General features: G+C 43.3%; 1 protein-coding gene across 4 annotated transcripts in view; it reads left to right on the top strand.

Moving 5' to 3' along the window:
• Positions 1–17,248, top strand: part of Snap47 (synaptosome associated protein 47) — a 49,559-nt gene that overhangs the window by 12,264 nt on the left and 20,047 nt on the right. For all 4 annotated transcript variants that reach the window (XM_027427340.1, XM_027427343.2, XM_027427341.2 and 1 more), the window contains exons 2-3: positions 7,357–7,898; positions 15,110–15,600. In XM_027427340.1, the coding sequence (XP_027283141.1) occupies positions 7,402–7,898; positions 15,110–15,600 (988 nt within the window). In that variant the 5' untranslated portion in view covers positions 7,357–7,401. The remainder of the gene's footprint in view (positions 1–7,356; positions 7,899–15,109; positions 15,601–17,248) is intronic.

The following is a 17,248-nucleotide window of genomic DNA, read 5'->3' as shown; positions in this document are numbered from 1 at the left end:
ATGCAAGGGAAACACTCATACAAATAAGCATAAGTAAAAGGGTTGGAAAAGAAAAAAAGAAATATTGGTTGTGAAGGGACCAGCTTCCGATTTCGGCAGCCATAACAGCCTAACACGTGCTTGCCTGACCTTGCCTTGATCACTAGGAGGTCAGATGCCTGCCTCGTGACAAGGAACCAATCAGAAGTTAGCTGGTGGTGCTATGCTTTACAGCTCTGGGTGTGCTTTACGGACAAGGACAAGTGCACAACAATGTCGCACAGAGCCTAGCAACCGCCCTGGGAGGGCCTATGGGCCATAACAACCAGTTGGCCAATCAACACAGGGCAAGTCCTCCAAGCCTGGAAGCACACCAATCCTGAGCCTGTGCATACCCCTAGACACTCCCCTTATGCTGCCCTATAAGATATCTATTCCTGTGTCTTTCCCTAGCCATCCGCCATGGAGGATGGATGAAAGGCCCGAACTATCATGGGGTTAGCGCGTTAAACAACTGCAATAAAGCCTCATGGTGTTTGCATCAAGCTTTCGCCTTTGCTTGGTGATTGGGGTCACCTTGGTCCTGGGCCGAGATCCTGGGGGCCTAAGCCTCCGGGGGTCTTTCAGTTGTAGTTCTTCTTGAAGGTCTGGTAGAATTCTGAGTCAGTCTGGACCTGGGATTTTTTTTACGCAGAAGTCTTTTAATTACTGGCTCAGTCTCTTCCTTTGTTATGGGCCCATTTTAGGTTGTTGGTTTCTTCTGGCTAAACTTTGGTAGTTTGATTGACTCAAAAAATCCATTAATTTACTTTTGATTTTCCAACTTATTGAAGTATAAGCTTTTAAAATTTCCTTAATATTTTTAATTTCTTTGTTGTCTGTTGTAATGTTTTCCTTTTCATTTCTGTTTTTGTTAATTTGGGTCATCTTTTTCTTTCTTTTGCAAGGGTCTGTCAAATCTTAACTTCCCCACCCCCACTCCGAGACAGGATTTCTCTGTGTAGCTTTGGAGGCTGTCCTGGAACTCACAGAGATCGATATCACCACCTGACTTATTTATCTTCTTAAAGGACCAGCTCTTATTAGATTCATTGATTCTTTGTATTGTCTTCTTTGTTTCTATTTCATTTATTTTTGCTTTGATTTTTATTATTTCTTGCCATCTCCTGGGTTTGGATTTGGTTTGTTCTTGTTTTTCCAAATTCTTATTTTAGGTGTTTTTTTTTTTTAATTTATTTTATGTATGTGGGTATTTTGCCTGCATGTATGTTCATGTGCCATGAGAATCCACAGAGGCCACAGTTGCATCATTACTCTATTTATTTGTGCTCTTTCTGATTCTTTTTTTTTTCAGTAACACTGCAAATCTTTTATTATATTTGTGTTATGAGTGGACAACTTTTTTAAATCAATTTAATTATTTATTATGTATACAGTCTTCTGGCTGCATGCCAGCAGGAGGCACCAGATCTCATTCAAGGTGGTTGTTAGCCACCATGTGGTTGCTGGGAATTGAACTCGGGACCTCTGGAAGAACAGTCAGTGCTCTTAACCGCTGAGCCATCTCTCCAGCCCTCTTTCCTATTCTTTAATGTAGGCACTTAGGGCTATAAACTTCCTGCTTAGGACTGCCTTTACTGTGTCCCAGAGGTTTTGTTGTCTTGGGTTTTTATTTTCATTTAGTTTCAAGAATACTTTTTTTTTATTGCTTTCTTCTTTGACTCATTCAGTAGTGAGTTCTTTAATCTCCGTGAGTTTATACACATTAGAGTTTTGTTTGCTGTTGATTTTAAGTTTTATTGCATAATGGTTGGATAGCACTATGGAATTATTTCAATTTTTGGTATTTGTGATAGTTTGTTTTTCACTCCAGCATGTGATCATACGGAAGCTTCCATGTGCTGTTGAGTTGAATGGCTATGCTCTGGTGCTTGGGTAAAATGTTCTATAAATATCTGTTAGGATTATTTGATATGAGATGTCATTAAATCTGAGGGTTCTCTTAGTTTTTTGTCTAGAGGACTTATTTATTGGAGAACGTAAGGTGTTGAAGTCACCTACTATTATTTGGTTTGTGTTAATCTGTGTCTTTAATTCCATTTGCAGTTTTTTTTTTTTTTGAAATTGAATGTGTCAAGAGTTTAGTGAATAGATTAGTACTGTAATATTTTCTTGATTAATTGATGCCCTGATCAGAATGAAGTAGCCTTCTTTGACTCTTCTGATTAGTTTTAGTATGAAGTCTAGTTCATCAGATATCAGTAATGTCTACTTGTTTCCTGAGCCTATTTACTTGGAATAATTTTTTCCATATTTTCACTTTAACGTGTTGCCAATCTTTAAAGCTAAGATGGGTTTCTTAAGACAACAGAAGGATGTATTTTGTTTCTTTTTTCTTTTTAATTAAAATTAGAAGCAATCTTGTTTTACATCTCAGTCCCAGTGCCCTCTCCCTCCCCCCCCTCCTGTGCCCCCCACCGACTCCCTATCCCATCCCCTTTCTGCTCCCCAGGGAGGGTGAGGCTGGATTTTGTTTAATTCATGTAAGTAGTCTGTCTTTTGACTGGAGAATTGAGACTATTGACGTTTTTAAGTAATTTTATTTTTTTAGATATATTTATTTTATTTTATATGTCTGAGCATTTCCCTTGCATGTGTATCTGTGCACTACTGTGCACTACATGCTTGCCTGGTGCCTGTAGAGGTCAGAAGAGAATATCACGTACCCTGACTAGAACTATGGTTGATTGTGAGCTACTATGTGGATGCTGGAAACAGAACCCAGGTTCTCTGCAAGAACAGCAAGTGCTTTTAACTGCTGAGTCATTTCTCTAGCCCTTTGCTGAGCCATCTTTCCAACCGGCCCCTGCCCTGTTTTGTTTTGTTTTATTTGCTGAGGAAGGGTCTTACTATGTATGTAGCCCAAATTGACCTCCAATTCATAGTCTTTCATCCTTAGCCTCCCAATGCACACTGTACCCATCCTGTTCCCCTGGTGCATTTCTAACAGGGTGGGTTGGTGGTGACGAGTTCTTTCTGTTTCTACTTATCTGGGAAAGAGTTTATTGTCCGTTTCTGTAGGACAGTTGAGAATTCTGTCTTCATCTTGCACTTTTGACATTTTGACTTTAGTATTCCTTGGAGAAGCTCTTTTTGGTTATTTTGTTTTTCAAGACAGGGTCTCTGTGGCTTTGAAACCTGTCCTGGAACTGGATCTGTAGACCAGAGATCTGCCTGCCTCTGCCTCCTGAGTGCTGGGAATAAAGGTGTGTACCTGCTGAAGCTCTCTCTCTCTCTCTTTCTCCCTCTTTTTTTTTTTTTTTTTTTTTTTTTTTGATTATTTTTGTTTCTTGGATCTGGGTGTCCACATCTCATTGAAGGCTTCAGGGAATGTAACTCAGTGGCAGATTATTTGCCCAATATGAACAAAATCCTGTGTTCATTCCTTAGCACCGTAGAAAGGCAAGGAAGTTGTGGTGGCTTGAATGAGAATGGCTCACATTGAATGTGGTCACCAGGGAGTGGAACTGTTGAAAGATTAGCAAGATTAGGAGATAAGGCCTTGTTGGAGGAAGAGTGTCACTGGTTTCAAAAGCCTGTACCAGGCCCAATTTCTCTGTCCACTGTCTGTGGATCAGGATGTAAAATAAAGCTCTCAGTTGCTTCTCCAGTGCTATTATACATGCTGCCATACTCCCCACCGTGATAATGGACTAAACATCACAAACTATAAGCCAGCCCCCAATTAGATGCTTTCTTTTATAAGAGTTGCCTTGGTCATGTTGTGTCTTCATAGCAATCAGATAATGACTAAGACAGAAATCTTCAGTTTTTAGCTGTTACTTTAGTAAATCCATTTTAAGTGCCTTTTCCCTTTCTCTGGAATTCCCATAGTATAACTGTTTGTTTCCTTAATGGTTTCCCATATTGTCTCAAAGGTTTCTTTGTTCTTTTTTTTTCTATTTTATAATTATTTTTAGTTCATTCTCTCTTTTGTCTGTCTCAGTCTCTCTGTCCCTCTCTCTCTGTGTGTATTAGAGAAGAAAGAGATAGTAAAGGGCTGACTTTGGGTGTCTTCCTCAATTACTCTCCATTTCTTTTAAGATTTATTTTATTTTATGTGTATGAGTGTTTTACCTTTGTCTAGTATGTGCACTTGTGCACTATGTGTTTCTGTGGAGGTTCGATGAGGGTATCAGATCCCAGGCTGGCCTTGAACTCACAGAGATCCGCCTGCCTCTGCCTCCGGAGTGCTGGCATTAAAGGCATGCACCACAAATGCCGCACAATTTTTAAAAAAATTATCTGAAGGGTTATTTCAAAAGATTTGTGTTCAGTTCAGAAATTCTGCTTATCCTAGTCTATTATGGAAGCTATCTATTTTATTTCATATTTGTTGATTTTATATATATATATATATATATATATGCATTCTAGTACTTTGTCACATTTCTTATTTATACAATGAACTTCCTCATTTTGCTGTCTGTCTTTATTTCATTGCATTCCAGTGATTTTCCTTAGGATTTTATTTTCAATTATCTTTTCAGTCAACCTGTGGATTTCCTTGGAATTGAGCTCTATTTCCAGAGAATTGCTGTGTCCTTGAGAGGTGTTATGTGTCCTCAATTTTAAAAATTTCTTCATTATTGTCTTCACATCTGTATAATAGTTGCCTTTTCCAGTTTTGTGGAGTAGCTTTCATAGGAAAACGACTTTTATTTAGATAGGATTTAGGGTGCCAGTGTTTGAGCTTTGCTTATAGGTGGAGATGGAAGTGTGGCCTGTGTAGTTTCTTTAACTATTGTCAGTGTATGTAGTCCTTCATAGTCTAGTCTACAGCAGTGGGTCAGAGGTTTACGGTACGTGCACATGCACAGTGGACGTGGGATTCCAAATGCGTGTTTCCTTAAGCCCTGCAGACTTGAGTGCCTGTGGTTCTGGGGCTTATGATGGTGGCAGTTGAAATTCTGATGTTACAGAATGTGGAGAGTGCTGTCACTAGGTCCTGTGGGGCAAATGTAGGTGATGGCAAGGTTGTGGCACTGGTAGGTATGGTCTTGGAGCTTATGATATTGATGGGATCTTCCGCAGGTCCCACTGGGCAACAAGGATGATGACCTGTGACACTAGTAACCACATTTCTAGCATGGTGGGCCCTAAATGGAATCCTTTCCAGGCTTCAGGGTACAAGCACAGGTAATGATAGCACTTTTGGTACCAGTAGCTGTGATGGAGAAGATGTAATATATGGGGGAGGCTTCTAATTCCTATCAGGTGAATGCAGGTAAGGCCAGGGTTGTGGTGTTGGAGCTACAGGATACCAAGAAGTCTGTACTCTGCCCTGGGAGACACACACAAGCTCAGTGCTTCTGTTGGTTGCTACTGGCCTCTAAAACAGAATGGCTAGCAATGGCTTTTGTATCAGCTTGTATTCTGAGGGTTGGGGAGGGTCAATAGGAGGTCATTTGTTGGAGCAGAGCAGTCTCTGTGAGCTCTATACTTTATCTGAAGCCCTTGAGTGCTGTATAGAATCCTACAGTTAGGTCTGCAGGTCTGCTGCTGTCCCTGGTATTTCCCAGATCCCCCAGAGAAGGGGCTGGAGTAGACTGCAGTATGACCTGTTCCTGAACTCTTTCCTGTTCTGCTGTGTACCGTTCTCATCATTTCCTTGACTCTTTTAGTATCTCAGCAACTTTCCTCAGGTGCAGTCTTCCTCTGCCACTCTGGTAGATTCACCTCTGCCTCCTGCCTTCTGCTGTAGACATCCTGAGGGATTTAGCTGTCACCTTAGTTCTTGACCTGGTGGTTTGTATAGACACAGGTTTTCTAATCAGGGGAGCTGGTGGCCATGTTCAGCAGGAGCAGAGGTGATTGGCAGGCCAGAGCTTCTTAGGTTTCCTGGACCCACTGCTGTTTCCTTAGTCTACAAACTCCTTCACCATCGATGCCCTCACACCTTTAGACTTCCACCTGACACTATGTGAAACTTGTGAAGGCAAAGTAGCAGCCCAGCCCAGACTATACAGGGAGACCTCACCCTTGGGGGAATCCCATCACAGGACTGCAGTCTTTTCAGGAGCCTCTTGTTGACACAGATTTCTGCTTCTGTGGGTCTCCTCCCACCTCCAAGGTTGGCTGTTCAGAGAGTGGCTCAGTGAGAATGAATGAAATTCCCATTGACTCCACATCACAGGAGCTAGGGACCTTGTCAGTGCTCCCTCTTGTGTGCTTACTGCCCATGCTGGCATTTGCATAACAGGGACTGACAGACCTGGTGACTGGTAGCAGTGTCCATGTAGCCTGCAGCTGGGTTCAGTATTTGAGGGATCATGCTAAGATATTTACTAAGAAATAAAGTCATATCATAAGAAGACTATTTGAGAGGCCCAGAGAGACAGAGAGATAAACAGTCAGAGACACAGACCCAGAGAAACACAGGCAGGGAGAAATGGGAAAGCTCTGCTTACCCAGTCAGTACCACAGACTGCAGTGTGGAAACTCCTTTCTTGACTAGTATTTGGTATCTATACAAAGAGGATTGGGCAACATATGCTCTAAGGGTTAGTTCAAATCTGTCATCCATGACTTAGGACTGCTTTGATGAATATAATTACAAATATGAAATTCTAAGCAGTACCAGGTGTGATGGCACATGCAAGTACTTCTAGTACTGGCTAAGTAGGGCACAGGGAACTTGAAGCCACCCTGAGCTACATAGCTTCAAAGTTTGTCTGAGCTACATGTGGAGACTGTACTTAAAAAAACAAAAACAAATAAAGGCTGGCTCATCAGTAGACCACTGTCCTAGGTGCACCTGGGTGTGATCCTCATTACTGGGGCACAGGGGTGGGGGTGGGGAGGGTAGGAGAAAATGAAACTGGCACACGTCACTGCTTATGGCCACACAACACTATGTATATATAAATGCATCCATGTACATGTGGCTCTCTAGGTAACTCTGAGATGGCTGTCCAGGAGGGGGACATGTATCTATAGGACTTTTCTGAAAGCAGTTGGATACATACACAAAGATGAAAGAGGACCCTTAGTAGGACCTTGTACAGATACACAGTGATAAGGACATCGAAGCCACAAGGTCATATGCATGGGAAGGGTCTGGGGCCTTGTCTGTAGTGCTTGCTCTCCTCATGGCTTGCCCAGTAGGCACAGGAGTGGAGGGTCTCATGTAGGGAGTGGTGGGACAAGCCCAGTTCTTGGTTCTGGTCTTAGCCCTCTCTACCCCTACTTTCTGGGCAGAGGCCCAGAGCTCCCTCGAGGCTGTCCCTTCTCTCCTGGCTCATCTACTATCTGTAATCTAAAGGAAAGTGATGTATTTCAGCCTCACCCGCCCACTAATTGTTTCTTTTCCCTCAGAGACAGATACTACAGCGTCCGTGTAGTCCAGCTACCTAGGGACAGATGAGCAGTGATGTGCATGTCCACTCCTGGCCTTGTTCCTACTACCTGAACCTTGAGAAGCAATGGGTTCCTGGGAAACTGACCTTGACACCTCATTCACTGAAGTTCAGTGCAGACAGAACTGAAGAGGTCCTTGTGGGCCTGCCTCTCTCCAGCATCACTGAGATCAGGAAAGAGTCTTCTCTCTTTATCTTCAGTGCCATCACAGTCCTGGAGAAGGGCCAGGCCAAGCACTGGTTCAGCTCACTGCGGCCCAGTCGCAATGTGGTCTTCAACATCATCGAGCACTTCTGGAGGGAGCTGCTACTGTCCCAGCCAGGCACTGCTGCCAGCACAACCTCCCCCATGACCAGGGGGCAGGAGCTGGTGGGACTGATGGCTAGTTCCCAGAGACGAATGGAAGACACATCAAAGGTCCTTCATCACCAGGGAGAGCAGCTAGACAGCGTTATGAGGGGCCTGGAGAAGATGGAGTCAGATCTAGATGTGGCTGACAGGTGGGCAAACCCCAGGGTCTGTTCTGCTTCTCCTGAGAAGGCAGAGTGTCTTCTCAGCAAGCTCATGGTTAGGACATTTCCAGCACCCAGAGAAAAGGCTGTGCACCTACTGTGTGGACTGTATAGGACACAGCCCAGAGAGCTGCTGCCTGTCACCACCTGGATCCTGTTGGTCCACAGAGAGTAGGGAGGCGAGTGGCCATGTTGTGATGGACTACACAAGATGGGGTCTTGTTCTGTTAATATGTGTGATTCCTGTGTACTGGTCAGTCATGTCCGCAATTCTCAGGTCATGAGTGAGATCTGTCTCCTGGTAGAGATCAGCTTTGATGTGGACAAATAGTTTTTGTTGTTGTTGTTGGTTTGTATGTACTTCGAAATGCCCTCACTGAGTTTGTCCTTCATAATGGGCTTTTTGTTTGTTTGTTTATATTATTTCCTTGGCAGATTTTTCACATCACTTTAAAAAATATGGCCCATTTGGAGCTCCTGATTTTTTTGTTGTACTTTATTGGCTGTCTTGTGTTTTCTCTTTATTTTGCTCTGTCTTTTTGTTTTCATTCTGGTTTATATTTCTTGAGTTTTTCTTTTATTCCCATTAGGTTTTAATTTCTAAGAATTAGTTTTGTTCTGCACATGTTGTTTGACTAATACTCCAATACTGCTTCCTGTCTGTTTTATCTTAGCATTTCAGTTGCCTTTATTTTGTTTTCTTTGGTTTTTCAAGTCAGGGTTTCTCTATGTAGCCCTGACTGTCCTGGAACTCTTCTGTAGACCAGGCTGGCCTCAAACCTGCAGACATTCACCTGCCTCTGCCTCCCAAGTGCTAAGATTAAAGACATGTACTACCACTGCCCAGCTGCCTTTGTTTGTTTGTTTTTGTTTGTTTGTTTGTTTTATATTGACCTGTCTCTTCTAGTTTTCTCTTTGTCTGGATTTCTTTATTTTCTGTCTTTAATCAGAAGCATTTGTTCCAGGGTCCCTGTGTAAGGGGGCTTCCAGGACTGGATTGTCAATAAAATTCCATCATGGGTCCCTGCCTCCCTCCTGCAGTGTGAGCCCTGTAGGCCTTGCTTTCCTTGGCATGGAGGATCCAGCTCTCTTCTCTCCATTCTGACTCCTCTTAAGTGCCCACGTTGTATGTAGGGTCACCGTGTCTTCCTCCAAGCCAGCATTCTCTGTCACTCACCCCATTCCACCCCTGCCTTTAGATGATGCTGGCACTGCCTTTGTTACTACACCTGGATTTCCAGCCTTTCCTGCCACTGGTGTACGGAGAAGTTTCCACAATCTTCTGGCTGTCTTTCCCTGTTCTTAAGCAAGTGGCATTCAGCTTGTAGTCCTTAAACAGCATTCCCTGGCCGTTCTTCCTAAGGCCCATCTTTGAGCATGCTCTTTTCAACATACCAAATTCAAACTTGTTTTAAAATTCTGTGCTTCTTTTTCTTTTTTTTATAATTTATTTATTCTTATTTTATGTGCATTGGTGTTTTGCCTGCATGCATGTCTGTGTGAAGGTGTCGGATCTTGAAGTTACAGACAATTGTAAGCTGCCATGTGGGTGCTGGGAATTGAGCCCTGGTCCTCTGGAAGAGCAATTAGTATTCTTAACTGCTGAGTCATCTCTCCAGCCCCTGTGCTTATTTTTCAAAAATTAGCTTGGAAATGTACTCTTTCTGGTTTTTGCAATTATAGCCCTGTTATCTAAAGTTCTGCTTTCTTGTTTGGGTTATCCCAGAGTCCCTCTGAAAATATTAGGTAGGAAAATGGAACTCTTTGGTAACCTATAATATAAGTGCCACTCTTAGTAGCCTGGTGAGAGCTCAGACATGATTGCCCAAGCCTCCTAGGATATGGATCAGCCCATTGTCTGGTCTGTCTGCACTGCTCGATGCCATGTCAGTCACTAGCAGCCACTTTGGTTATCAGATATTTTAGGTGTCTTAGTGCTGTGTTGAGGAGCATTTTACTTAATAATGATCTAATGTGCAAGAGTAGTGATGCTCACAATTTGATATGGCTATCTGTCTATCAACAGATGGACAAAAAAAATGTGACACACACACTTGTACACACACACACAGGCAGGCACGAGAGCGCGCGCACACACACACACACACACACACACACACACACACACACACACACACACACGGTAGAACATTACTCATTGATAAAGAAGGATGAAATTGGGCTGGAGAGATGGCTCAGCAGTTAAGAGCAGTGGCTGCTCTTCCAGAAGTCACAACCAACCACATGGTGGCTCACAACCATCTGTAATTCAATCTGGTGTCCTCTTCTGCCTGCAGGCTCAACACTATATAAGTAAATAAATCTTGAAAACAAACAAACAAATCTTTAAAAAATAAAAGAAGGATGAAATTGTGTCATTTGCAGAGAGATGGAGGGACTGGAGATTGGTATGCTGTGCTAAATAGCAGATTCAGAAAGAAATATGCTGCATGTTCCCTCATATGCAGAAGACAGATGGGGAGCAGGAAAGTGTAGTTGAACTATCTGGAAGAGGTAGGAGACCCAGCGGGAGGAAGGTGAAAAGACAAGAGTGTAACAGTAAGGAAGTGCAACTTTTCTAGTCATTGTGACCAAACACCTAACTAGGAGCAACTGGTGAGAGCTTTTTCTTTTTTCTTTTTTTTCCTGAGACAGAGTTTCTCTGTAGCTTTGGAGCCTGTTTTGGAACTTGCTCTGTAGACCAGGCTGGCCTCAAACTCACAGAGATCCACCTGCCTCTGCCTCCCGAGTGCTGGGATTAAAGGTGTGCGCCACCACAACCCAGTTTGTGAGAGCATTTTGACTGACATCTTAAGAAAGTACATCCCCTTGTCAGGCAGAAGGCATAGCAATAGGAAGGAACATGAGGCTATTTGCCTTCCCATTCCAGGAGGGGGGATGAGAACATAGATAGGGCATAGCAAGACCCAACAGGGGCTGTTTCTGTGTAGAGCTGTGATGAATATACTCAGTCACAAGTGCACAGTGATGGTGGTCAGCATAGTGGGCTCTGAACAGGAAATAATCTAGTCAGAGCAGTCAGTGTCCCTGACACATACATAGATAAGGGAAATATGGTTTATCTGTGCAATGCAATGTTATTTAGCCATGAAGAGTTGTAACTATATAAATGAACCTGGGGATAATGATAGTCAGCTAAGTAACTAAGGCACAAAAAGATAAGTGCTGCCTGTTTTCCTTTGTGGTAATCTGAAGTGGGGATTGTACATGTTTGTAGCTCCTGCCTGACTCTGTAGGTCCCCAAGCCCGCCTTGTTATTCCTCCAGTTCTGTAATACTCAAGCAGAGTGGGCATACTCAGGAGTGAGCAGAGCCCTGGTGTTGGGTCCCTGACCTGTACTGAGAGAGCCATTGTGGTAGTAAAGAGTAAAAAGAAACCCCCAGAACTCCGTCTTTCAGAGACTATAGTAGCCAGCAGCTTAACTGTGAAGGGTTCAAAGAGGGAGGGCAGAGCGAGGACCACCACAACCAGCTGGAGATTGACTCCCTCGACCCTTCCTTGGGTTATACTGATCAAGCAGCTCATAGAACTTGTGTTGATTGGTTTACCATGAGAATTACCAAGGATACAGATGAAGACATTAAGAGGTCAGGTATATGGAAGGGGCGGAGCTTCCATGTCCTCTCTGGGCACCACCCCTAGGATCCTCCACACCTTCAGCTCCTGGGAAGCTCTGAACGAGTTTCTAGGGGTTTTATAGACATTTCAATACACTGGCCATCAGTGACCCCCTCAACCTTCAGCCCTTTTTCCTTCTCAGGGAGCTGAGATGAGGCTGAGGGTCCCCACCCTCTGATCCAGCCCGGGTCTTTGAGTGACCAGCCCAACCTGGGTGATATCCAGGAGCTACTGGCCAGCAGAGGGTTGGTTCATCAGCACATGGAATACACTTCACTTCCAGATTCCCAGGAAACAGGATGAGGACCTTGAGAAATGCCTGTAAAGTACATAGCATTCAGGAATCTGCTTACTTTTTATTTTAATTCTGAAAGAAAAACAAAGTCGTGTTGTTAAAGTTTTTTTTTGTAAGTACCCTTTATCAGATTGAGAAAGTTTTCTTCCCAAGATAGAATTCTTCAGGCTCAATGCTGTTATGATGAACGTGCGGCTTTCCTGTTTCACTGTCAGTGAGATGAGTGACACTGGTTAATTTTTAGGTGTTAAGCTGTCCTCATCTTCCTGGGATAAATACCTCTTACGTATGGGTTAGTAATTTTCTATGTCATCAGGTGTGCTTGTTGATTTTTATAAGGCATTTTACTGTGTTGGGATTTGTGTGTCTGGTTGAGTGGGGTCGGTGAGTCAGGCAGCCTATGAGATGGAGGGCAGTGGTGCCCTTACACTGTTCTTTGAACAGGGCTGTGGACAGACAGTTGTTGATCTTTATCTTTGGCAGAATTCACCACTGAAGCCACTCAGGTCACAGTGTTCTCTCTGCTGTCATCATTACAGATTTAGTTTCTAAAGCTATTCATATTTTTTCCTTGCTTGGGTTTCAAAGGTTGGGCCCTCTAGCGTTGTACATTTCAAGTAAGTTGTTAGACTTATTGGCACTGAGAATAATGTCTGTAATACTTTCAACCATTTCCAGCCCTGTGTCAGAAATTTATAGTTTCCTTGGTCATTTCTTGTTAGTAATTTGTATTTTGTATTTAAGTCTCATCAAGGAACTGACCTCTCTCTCTCTGCCTCCCTGTCTCTCTGTCTCTCTCTCTCTCTGTCTCTCTCTGTCTGTCTCTGTCTCTCTCTCTCTCTCTCTCTCTCTCTATCTCTATCTCTATCTCTATCTCTATCTCTATCTCTCTCAAGACATGCTCTCACTGTGTAGCACTGGGTAGTAGCCTGGAACTTACTTTGTAGGCCGGGCTGACTTCTAAATCACAGAGATTCAATTGCCTCTGCCTTCAGACTGCTGGGATTAAAGTCGAAGACCACTCATTTGTGTTTGTCTTCTGTGTGTGAACAGGCACATATGTGCCATAGCATCTGCATGGAAAGGTGGAGTCAGTTTTCTCCTCCAATCATGTGGGTTTGGAGGCTCAAACTCAAATCTTCAGGCTTGGTGGCAAGTTCTTCTACCCACTGAGCCATCTCCCCAGACCAGTTCCCCCTCCCCCCCTTTTTTTTTCCTGATTCTAATTTAATTGATCTCTATACTTGGGCTTTTCTACTTTGTTTCTATATATTTTAGTCTTCATTTTAAACCAATTTGAAATAGAAGCTTAGATAACTAATTTTAGACCTTTTGTGTTTGTTTGTTTGTTTATTTTTAAGGCAATGCTTCACTTTGTAGCCCTGGCTGTCCTGTAACTCACTCAGTAAATCAGGCTGGCTTCTAACTCAGAGATCTGTCTGCTTCTGCCTCATGAGTGCTGGAATTAAAGGTGTGTGTTACCACTGTCCAATTGTAAACCTTTCTAATATACACATACACACCTTGGAAACTCACTTTTCTCAGATGGGACCATGTTTGCTTCTCATGTGTATTGTGTTCTCATTGTTAATCACTTTAAATGTTTTCTTCTTTTTTTAAGATTTGTTTTTATATGTAGTGTCTTACCTTGTGCTCTTGAGGTCAAAAGAAGGTGTTAAATCCCCTGGAATTGGAGTTACAGATGGTTGTAAACCACCATGTGGGTTCTGAGAAAGGAGCCCAGGTCATCTGCAAGAGTAGCAAGTGCTCTTAGCCACTGGGCCATTGCTCCAGCCCCTTTAAATGTTTTCTTATTTCCCTTTTGCATTTTTGGTGTGTATACTTCAGTGTACATTAATCTGCAAATATTTTCAGATTTGTATTTGTCATTTGGACATAGTGTCTTTGCAACTAGCTGCATTCCCTGGCTGCGCCCAGTTGAAAGCAGTGTGCATTCAGCAGATGCTGGGTAATTCAGTCAGGCTGAGCTGCCATTATACTCTTCAAAATTCCAAATTCTTGTTAATTTTTTTTTGTCATTTTGTCCCATCAGCCATCGAAAGAAATGTAACTGTTGAAGTCTACAACTGTGATTGTTTGTTTGGTCAGGTTTTTTTTTTTACTCAATTAATTTGAAGCGGCATTATTTGGTACATAGATGTTTAGTGATAAAATCTTCCTGTTGGATGGACTCTCTGTCCTACAGTGCCTCTGGTAGCATCAGTTTGCTGTTAGTATCCTGTGTATTATGTGTACATTTCAACTCTTTGTTTTCTGTGACTCTTTTCTTTCATGTTTTACAGGGTTCTGTGCCTCTTGTTTCTTTCAAGCTGATCATGTCTTTTAACTTGGTCCATTTGCTTTTAGTCTGAATGCTTACCTGGCTCAGTTTAACTCATTTAGTTTTGCCTTATGTTTGCTGTTTGTTCTTTTTGATAGTTGCTTTTTCTTTTTTTAAATTTATATTTATTTATATTTTATGTGTGAGTGCTCTGCATGTATCTCTGCATGCCAGAAGAGGCCATCAGATCCTATTACAAATGGTTGTGAGCCACCATATCCTTTGGAAGAGTAGCCAGTCCTTTTAACCACTGAGCCATCTCTCCAGCCCCAGATAGTTGCTTTTTCTTTCATGCCTCCATTTGACGCATTGGATATATTTCTTGTTGCATTTGTGCTGTGCAGTATAGTAGACACTAGCTGTACTAAAATTGAATTATATCAGGCTAGGAAGTAGCTTAGACATAGAGCTCTTGCCTACTATGCACGAGGCCCTGAGTTTGATTCCCTAGCTCTACAAACAATTAATTAATTGAATTACAAATTGATTTTCTTAGTTGCCATAGCTCTATATGAAGTGTTTGGTAGCTGCATGTGCCTCTGATTGTTTTGGACAGTGTTGACAGAGCATTTCCATGCTTCAGGATGCTTTAGCAAACAGCTCTGTAGAGCTTGGTGGGTTGATGGATTCATGGATGGATTCTGAGTCAGAACTCTCCAGGTCAAGGCATGGTGTGGAAAGAACAACATGAGTCATGGGCACATGTTGCTGGATCCCCTCGAGACAGGTGTGCTTACCACCCCAAGCCTCAGGTCCCCACCCTTAGTTCTTTCTGCTTCATGAGTGCTTGTTGGGGAACATTAACTATAAAAATGGTAACATGCTCTACAAAAATTAAAGCAGTCTTCTGGAGAAAAACAAAACAAAGGCCTTACACCTCAAAATTGACCATCTCTGGTTTCCATGTTTTCTTTGCTCTTTTAGGTTGCTGACAGAATTGGAGTCTCCTTCCTGGTGGCCCTTTAGCTCTAAGCTTTGGAAGACGCCAGCAGAAGCCAAGACCAAGGAAGCTGTCTCTATAGCCGCTTGTGAGCCCTTTGGAAAGGAAGGGGTGGTGATCAGAGTCCCTGCTATTGTTTCTCAGAGAACAGAGTCTCATTCCAAGCCAGGAAAGCTCACTGTCCTGGTTTCTGGTTTGGAAATCCATGACTCCAGTTCATCACTCCTGCATAGGTTTGAGAGGGAAGATGTGGATGATATCAAGGTTCACTCTCCTTATGAGGTCAGCATACGGCAGCGGTTCATCGGCAAGCCAGACGTGGCTTATCGGGTGATATCTGCCAAGATGCCAGAGGTCATTCCCATTTTAGAAGTGCAGTTCAGCAAGAAGATTGAGCTCCTGGAAGATGCCTTAGTGTTCAGGAGCAGGGCCCGGACTTCCCCTGCAGAGGGTAGCTGCTCCATTCGGCATGCAGGTGAGTGGCCAGCAGGGCAGGGTTCATACCAGCTTCCAAAATTAGAGCCTCCCTCACTCAGCATGCTGTGGTGTGTGTTCAATGTACACATCAGTCAGCAGCTGCTGGCCCTAGCTTGCAGGCAGTGAGGAGTTTGTACAACCCTTTCAGACTGCCAACTTACACCTGTCCTTGACAGATAATTGGGTTTCAGAATAGGACAGTGCCAAAGCTTGTTTTTTTTTTTTTTTTTGTTTGTTTGTTTGTTTGTTTTTTGGGGAGGGAGCATTGTTTTGGTTTGGTTTGGTTTTGATTTTTCCAGACAGGGTTTCTCTGTAGCTTTGGAGCCTGTCCTGGAACTCGCTTTGTAGACCAGGCTGGCCTCAAACTCACTGAGATCCGCCTGCCTCTGCCTTCCAAGTGCCACCACCACCCGGCAAAGCTTGGTTCTTGCCTGTCTCTCAAAGGATTACCTCTCAGGGTGGCCCTGTTAGGAGACAGTGGAGCCTTTAGAGGGAAAGGCCTTTTGGAGGGCCCTTAGATGACTGGAGGCTTGCTCTCTCTTCCTGACTCTTTCTAGTGATAGTGCGCAGTTTTGTTCTTGTTGTGAAGGTACTGCCTCACCACAGGTCCAAAACATAAGGGGTCACTTGACCTTGAACCGAGACCCTCTAGAACCATGAGTTAGAGCAAATCTTTTCTGAGTTGGTTGTTTGGGTATTTCCTTGTGGTATGGAAAACTGACTAGTGTAGGTAGAGGTATTATCAGCCCGTTCTGTGGTACTTTAACAAAATACCAGAAGCTAAGTATTATATAAAGAAAAGATTAGCTAACTTACCTTTCTGAAAGCTTAAAGCCCAAGGTTGGACAGCTCTGTTTGGTCTCTGGTGAGGGTCATTGCACGGCAGATACACATGGTGAGAGCACTTGACAAGATAGGATGCTGAGATTCAAGGACCAGGTTTTCTCCTTTATAACAGAAAATTACTAGGATCCTATAAATCCTTCTTAAATACAGTGTCTCTGTGACCTAATGACTTCTCCCTAGGCTCTGCTTCTCAAAGGTGCTACCACTTCCCAACATCTCTTAGCACCTAGCTTATAAGCTCTTGGAGACACACTCAGACCATATCCGAACAATAGCAAAGGGTTTGGGGTAAGTAAGCCAAAGGCAGCTTCAAGTCCTGAGCCCTTGCCTCTACTCAGCCTAATTCAAGAAGTGGCACTCTCAGATACATTCTGTTGTGACCCACACCTACCCTGACATGTCCCCCATCAACTTACCGCTATTCTTTGGCATTGAGTTGGATCTTTTCAACCACTATCCAGATGTGCATTGTAGGGGTCTGTATCCTTGTGTTCTTTGACACAGAGCTGAGTTTTCAAGTTCAGGTGCTGTGCACTGGGTCAAGTGGGGCTGCAGAACCTAACACCAAGGTCCAGGATAGGGGTAGTACATTTGGACATGATGTATTCACCATGGTATTCAGTTTCCCTGGATTAGGATTAGCAAGGTGAGGACCTAAGTATAGCAGATGAGATGCTGTGCTCAGCCCTTTCTAGAGAAACTGTCAAGACTCGGAGTGTCTGGGGTTGGAGAGATGGCTCAGTGGTTAAGAGCACTGGCTATTTTTCCAGAAATCCTGAGTTCAATTCCCAGCAACCACA

Source organism: Cricetulus griseus, chromosome 7 (genome assembly GCF_003668045.3).
Source record: "Cricetulus griseus strain 17A/GY chromosome 7, alternate assembly CriGri-PICRH-1.0, whole genome shotgun sequence".
In the NCBI taxonomy this organism is placed as follows: Eukaryota; Metazoa; Chordata; class Mammalia; order Rodentia; family Cricetidae; genus Cricetulus; species Cricetulus griseus.
Note: the sequence above shows the minus strand (reverse complement) of the source record. Positions and strands in the feature narration are given on the sequence as shown.